At 34.8% G+C, this 6,723-nt stretch overlaps 1 protein-coding gene across 13 annotated transcripts in view; it reads left to right on the forward strand.

Annotated features, from left to right (window-relative positions):
- LOC111086165 overlaps positions 1-6,723 on the forward strand; it is a 65,801-nt gene that overhangs the window by 48,666 nt on the left and 10,412 nt on the right. For 11 of the 13 annotated variants that reach the window (XM_022387881.1, XM_022387880.1, XM_022387883.1 and 8 more), the window contains exons 2-3: positions 4,532-4,988; positions 6,202-6,296. In XM_022387881.1, coding sequence (XP_022243589.1) covers positions 4,541-4,988; positions 6,202-6,296 — 543 coding nt within the window. In that variant the 5' untranslated portion in view covers positions 4,532-4,540. Of the gene's footprint in view, positions 1-4,245; positions 4,314-4,531; positions 4,989-6,201; positions 6,297-6,723 lie in introns of those variants that run through there. The other 2 variants (XM_022387884.1, XM_022387892.1) reach the window with 2 other exon arrangements.

A 6,723-nucleotide genomic window follows, 5' to 3' on the forward strand; every position in this document is an offset into this window, starting at 1 on the left:
CAAATGATACTTATAATTCAAATTATGATAACCCACATGCATTATCTTGCATTTATTATAATTAAAACCCATTTGCCCAACTTACTAAATGATCTAAATCCTTTTGTAAATCAGCATCTTCCTCTTCAAAGTTAGCAACATGCAAGACCTTAATATCATCTGCAAATTTAAGTAATTTATTGACCATTCCTTCATTTATGTCATTGATGTAAATCAAAAAGAGCAATGATCTTAAGACTTAGCCCTGAGGCATCCCACTTGTGACATTAATCCAGTTTGACTGAATTACATTTGAAACAACCCCCTGCTTTCTTCCATCCAGCCACTCTTCTATCCAATTTCCTAACTTATCCCCCACATCTATAGAGATCATTGTTTTACAAGCCTTTTATGTGGCACCTTCTCAAATGTTTTCTAAAAATCTAGATATAACAAATCTACACTCTTACCCTCATCTGCATAAGCAATAACATTTTCAAAGAATGTCAAAAGATTTGTAAGGCAAGATTTTCCCTTAGTGAAACCATGTTGACTATCCAATAAAATTCTAAACTTTGTTAAATGACTTTGCAAAGCATCATTTATTAAACTTTCCATTACTTCAGTCAACTACCAGGGAGGCACCTGCTCTTTGGATCTGTGCTTTCATACTCTGGACTTTTCTTCTTAGGCCTACAATTGTCATTTTCACCTTATGAAATGTCATATCCCTGGGGTTTGTATATGGTGGCAGGTGACGTAAGACTACGATGGTTATATTGTCTTGAAATCTTTACATATTCTACAGTGATTCCTGTATGCTGAATCTGAAAATGATATCCATTTTTCTCCATCATGTACAGATTTTTCACAAGAAGTCATGTCCTTTTACATAAGTGAATAATTTTTATTGAAATTGGGTCACATTTTTTATGCTTAAAATGTTAACAATCATTGGCTATAGATTTCTCTAGACCAATTGCAATGTGAAAGTCTTATTGATCATTTTAGATCTCACAAGAAACACATCACTAGTATATAAATGCTTAACAGGCCACATAACGTGCCATTTCTGGATAGTATTTGTTTGTGCTTGCACTTTGACATTATATTTTTCTTTTCAATAATATTTAGTCACCACTGTGGCAACAAGAGGTTGTGTAAATGACCCAATGATATTCTATTACATTTGTGGTAAATTTGTTGTACAGAAACAAATGCAAATCATTACAGAATTTGTCAAAAAAGCATATTACGTGTATTTTGGAATAAAATTTGGGGACCAAGACAAATCATGGGCTCTGCACAAAGTTTTCAATGCTTGTGTCAAAGAGTTGAGACAATGGACTAAAAGTAAGAAAAAGTACTTGCCTTTAGGAATTCCAATGGTCTGGCATGAGCGTAGAAACCCTGGAGATGACTGCTATTTTTGTTCATGTAATGTGCAAGGATACAACTCTCTTCAGTCTGCTATAATGGTATGAGATGCTCTAGATGCAATCCTTAAAAAAGACCACAACATGTAGTTTTGAGACTAAAAGACATAGATTTCACACAAAAATCAGGATTAATGAGGATGCTTGTTCATTTGACATCATTGTTCTTACCTTTTCTTCAGTTTGTTTATATTTTTGTTAACAAATATAATAATACAAATGTTCATTCTGGTTAACGAAATAATAATTTGATCTAAGTAAGAGTTTTTTTTTCTTCCCGATTTGTAAAAAATCTTTATGTGATAGAAAAAAATGAATATTAGCCAAATTATGGAAAATCCATTATTAAAAACAAAACTTTTGTGAAGTTTAAATTCGTAGGCATGTGTTACTTTTCTTATCCTTGAAAATATCCATCCCAGAGAGTGATCTTTACATTGTTCAATCTTCTGTTGGATTTGTTCCCATTTTGGAACCCCTTGGATCAATGCTTTTGCAACTCCCAATTTAGAGATCTTTCCACCATTCAACCTTAGTTATCTATTTTTCATGACAGAGTGTTGTGCTTTCAACTTCATGTATGGGATTTGTTCAGTCTCTTGCATAATGTATGGAATTTTCCTGCAGAGTACTCTACTTCATGTTCTCTATTATTCATGTGAGCTTTCTACTCTTTCTTTCTGTAAAAGTACATGGGCTGTCTACTTTCACTGGACCCTCTGATGCTCTTTTCAGCAAGGCCATCTTACTCCTCCACATCTTACTTTCTTGTTTACTTGGCTTTTCATCTTGATTTTTATGTTTTGTCCAGTGCAATTTACCATGGGGCATTGTCTACAACTTTGCAGCTCTTATCAGTCAACAATCCCTTCCATTTGAGTATTCCCCCTCTCCCCTGCTGGGACCTTTTTATGGCTTTTCGGGATGTTGAATTTTTGTTCCTTGCATCATTTGTCTCTCAAGATGTTTTGACATTTGTGCCTTATATGCCTCCCAGACTGTTTCCAGTTCACTCCTTTCTTCCAGAGACTTGGGCCACCTGGGAGGGTGATCAGATGTTTCTCCCATCTCTCTCCCTTCTACATTTCGACATTTTACCATCATTCTAATATTGATTGTCTTTTGTAGACTTGTCCCCTTCTGTTTTAACTGGTTAAGTTTGCCAGCTTATTCATCCCACATCTTCTTTTTGAGTGAATCTGACCTTACACTTTTTTGTGTTTTCTCCCACCAGTTTCAACATGTGACAACCTCTCTTTCCTCTTTTCATCACCTACCTTTGGGGAAGATCTTACAGGTTGGTGTGTGGATTATACATAACACATTAGTCTCACATCATTTGGTGGTTTCATATATCTCTGGTTTTTGCCTCCCTCTTGTTGCCATTCTACAGTCTAATTATAGGTCTAGTGTAGTGAGTTTTGCCTGTTATGCCATTCAGTCATCTCCATATCATTCATGTTTCCTGGCACCTCTGTGTGTGTACCATGACTTTTGTACACATTCCAACACATTGTAAGTTTCTCAACTGAAGAAAGAAGAAAAAAATGAACTGGAGGAGGCAAGACTCATCAAATCAAGTGTTACATGAGGAACTACACCATATGTTCCATATGCTTGGTGCCATTGGAACCTGCTGAGTGGCTGGTATTACCTCATGGAATACTTACCTGAAATATGCATCAAGTGAGGTTGAACAAAAAGCATTAAACACATGTGCCCCTGCTCAGTGCTGATGTTGAGATGAGGCTTTCTACAAGAGTGTTTTGGCAGTATATCTCTGCAATTGACATGGTCATTTTTGCACCTTTTATGAAAAAGAAACAAAAAACTGACAGCATCAGGTGTTGTCCTACCCTTATACGTGGCTCATGCTTGCTGTCTTTAGTCATATTAACCCATTGCACTGTCTCTTGGTGGGGATCGAATTCCAGATTATTTTGCCTGATGACAGTGGTCTATGCACACTCAGTATTTGTATTCCTCTCTCCTATTTTTCTTGTGGAGCATGGAAGAGTGCTTACTTCCCCAGTTTCAAGCTACTGAGGATGTCTATATGGAGAGTTTTCTTTGTGATAGTGCCTTTTCCTTTGTAAGAGACTGGTTGGGGCCACTCCTTGTTTGAGATCTGAGGCTAGGGTGTTTGCTGGAAGTGTAGTACAGGACACTCCATTACAGTATCTTCCAAGCAGTTCTTGATATGTCAAGCCAGGTGGGAATTGGATTTGCCTCCAGGTGCAAGTGTGAGTTCCTCCTCCCTCCACCCATCATTACAATATCCCATGTAAGTATTTCACCAAGATGGAATGGTTTAATGCCCTAACTATATATTCTCATGTTCCACCCACCTTTACAACACATTACCACTGGCAGTGGATTTACCCAGTATCATTTAGCCTGTGATGTAAATGTAATATATGAATGAATAAATAAATGAAAATAAGTTAGGTGAAGAGTATTCCAAGCTTGAGAAACATGTAATTTCCCATATGGTGCTGTTCCACTAGGCAATCTGTGGTCTTTTGCAAATCACTCCCCATGGACTTTCTCTTTCTGTTGCTTTTTAAGAAAGGAGCTCATCTTTCTAATTGTGCATTACTGACCCCTGCACCACCAGGAAGTAGAAGCCCACACTGACAATATATTTCAGATAGATAACCCTCCTTACCACCTTCCCACCCTTCCTCCTCACTTCCTTAGCTTGTCAATAGGGATTACTGTACATGAAGGTTGCTCTTCTGTTAGTAGAAAGCTACAGCATTATGACAATTATGTCATAGGCTGGTGCAAAACATGTAGACACTTGTTATAGCATGTACAGGAACTTCCATGGCAATAGTGTGCAAGGTAATGGCTCTTAGTGATGCAGAGAGGTATCTGTCTGAAATACATTTTCAGGTAAAGAAAATGTTAACTGTATTATTAATGAATACACAAATGATAAAGTGCATTAATTGTAACTGTATCCAGTAAAGTACCCATTTTTGTTTTCATGAGTTGATTTGAGGTTTGCATTGGTACAGTTTGGAAGAAAAAAGAATGTATAGAAAAAGCATTTAATCAATTATTTGTGATATTTCAGAGAGAGAGAACTTAAAATTAATCTATACACACAGGAATAAAGTATGGATAGATGTCAGACTTTCAAGCTTAACCTACTGAAATCAAAGCATTGTGGGCTACTGTCACTAGAAGATGGACCACCACCACTAGAATGGGATGGACCACCACCACTAGAGTGGGATGGACCACCACCACTAGAGTGGGACGGACCACCACCACTAGAGTTGAATGGACCACCACCACTAGAGAAGGATGAACCACCACCACCACTAGAGTTTGATGATACTTCTTTTCTAGAAATATTTTATCAAGCAGAAAGACAATGTCACCAATCAGTTGAATACAGACAAAACAATGTAAGAACACCTATAAAACAAGGATATCATCACAGTTTGTATCAGCCACATGGTCACATGTACAAATCAGTTGTAGAATCTCAACCTATGTACATAAAAGTATCTTCATCCACTTTATACCCAAACATCGAGGAGATGGGGTCAACTGAGTTTGGTAATTAATTTTGCAAAAAAGTTGTTTTTTTTTTATGTAGTAGCATGACCTGTAGGTTTTTAAATGAATTATTTTTACTGTGACTGAAACTAACCATCAATACAGTTTATGAAAGCCAACTAGAAATTTCAGGCATATTTGAAAGTCATGTTAGATTTAATTGAATGTCAGATATCACCAACTTTACAATAATGTTTATAATCTTAAGAAGTACATATGCATCATTCATATTCTTTTGAAGCAACATTGAGTAATTAGGTTAACTATATTTCATATGATCAACTTAATGTTTGTACACTGTTACTGGCATGCTAAGTAATGTTATTTTTTTATATTATTTCAGAACTTGAAATAGCCAAGGCTTATGTAATTTTCTCATTAACTTAACATGCTGATTTTTCATGTGTTCCAGTAATATATGTATGGACGGTGGTATTTACACATCTTGAAAGACGCGAGGAATGATGAGATGTTGACACAACAGTTAACAGATGGTTACCTCATAGTAGCTTTGAATTTCTGGAAAGCACAAAATAGCTTTGGCAAAACAAGTGTTTTAAAACTTTTTATTATCATGGAAATAAGTTTTAAGTGTGATTATATTACCAATCTTTAAATTATTATCTGTTAAGATTTGTAGTTTCTCTTGATGGACCTTTATTAAACTTTCTAGAGGTTAATAATAACCATACATTAAACTGATTTTACAAGATATGTTTGAAAAAAATTGCTGAATAATGTAGAGTAACTGACAGATTTCTCAAAGTAATTGAATGCAGATTTAAATGTTTTGGCAAAGAGATTATTTGCAGCATGATATTTCAAATGTTTGAAGTGCTAGTCAGAATTCAAAATGTTAAGTATGAGGGCAATATTCAGCTGAATAGGGCAGTCTTAAATAGAGCTGGGTGATTTAAATAATTCTCCATTAGCAGCAGTTACATCAATTAGTGTCATGTAAACTAATGGAAATTAATGTTTTTAATTATTCCAACTATCCAAGTAATTGAAATAATGCAATATAAGTGTACATAATAGTTGGTTAAATATAAAATGCAAACAGCCTTTGTGGAAAAGTCACATATTATGGAATTGATGTTGGTTTTCCAAGTTAATATTTATTATTTCTGTTACTAGTTGATTTATTAGAATGTTCATCTTTCCATTTACTGAGTTAATCAAGCTCTGCTTGTATAATATGGTTTCTTTACAGATGAGCCTTCCTGTATTTCAAATTATGAGAGATCTTATGATCATCAAGTGTATACCCTAGTTTTTGTAGCTAATTTTTCATATGGAACATCTCAGGTAACAAAGCTAGCTGAAGATATAGTAACTTACTAATTTGTTTGTTTTTTCTTTATGGAACATTTGTTCAAGAGACCCCTTTGGCATACTAAGCAGTTTATATGGTTACAATAAACAAATAAATTTATCATCAAAGGAAATTCCTTCATTTCCAAGAATACTGATAGACCTCTTAATTCAGAAATCCAATGTGTTTATTGGTTTTAAAAAGTATAATACATCTAAACTTTTTGCTTAATTGTAAGTTATAATATAACATAAGATGAAAGTGTATTTCATTGTAACAAGAGTATTACATGGGGAACTGTGAGTCTACTCTCTCTCTCTCTCTCTCTCTATATATATATATATATATATATATATATATAATAATTAATATATAATATATACTAACGTAGTAGTAGACTATATATACACGACACCACTA

Source organism: Limulus polyphemus, unplaced genomic scaffold (assembly GCF_000517525.1).
Source record: "Limulus polyphemus unplaced genomic scaffold, Limulus_polyphemus-2.1.2 Scaffold888, whole genome shotgun sequence".
NCBI classification, from domain to species: Eukaryota; Metazoa; Arthropoda; class Merostomata; order Xiphosura; family Limulidae; genus Limulus; species Limulus polyphemus.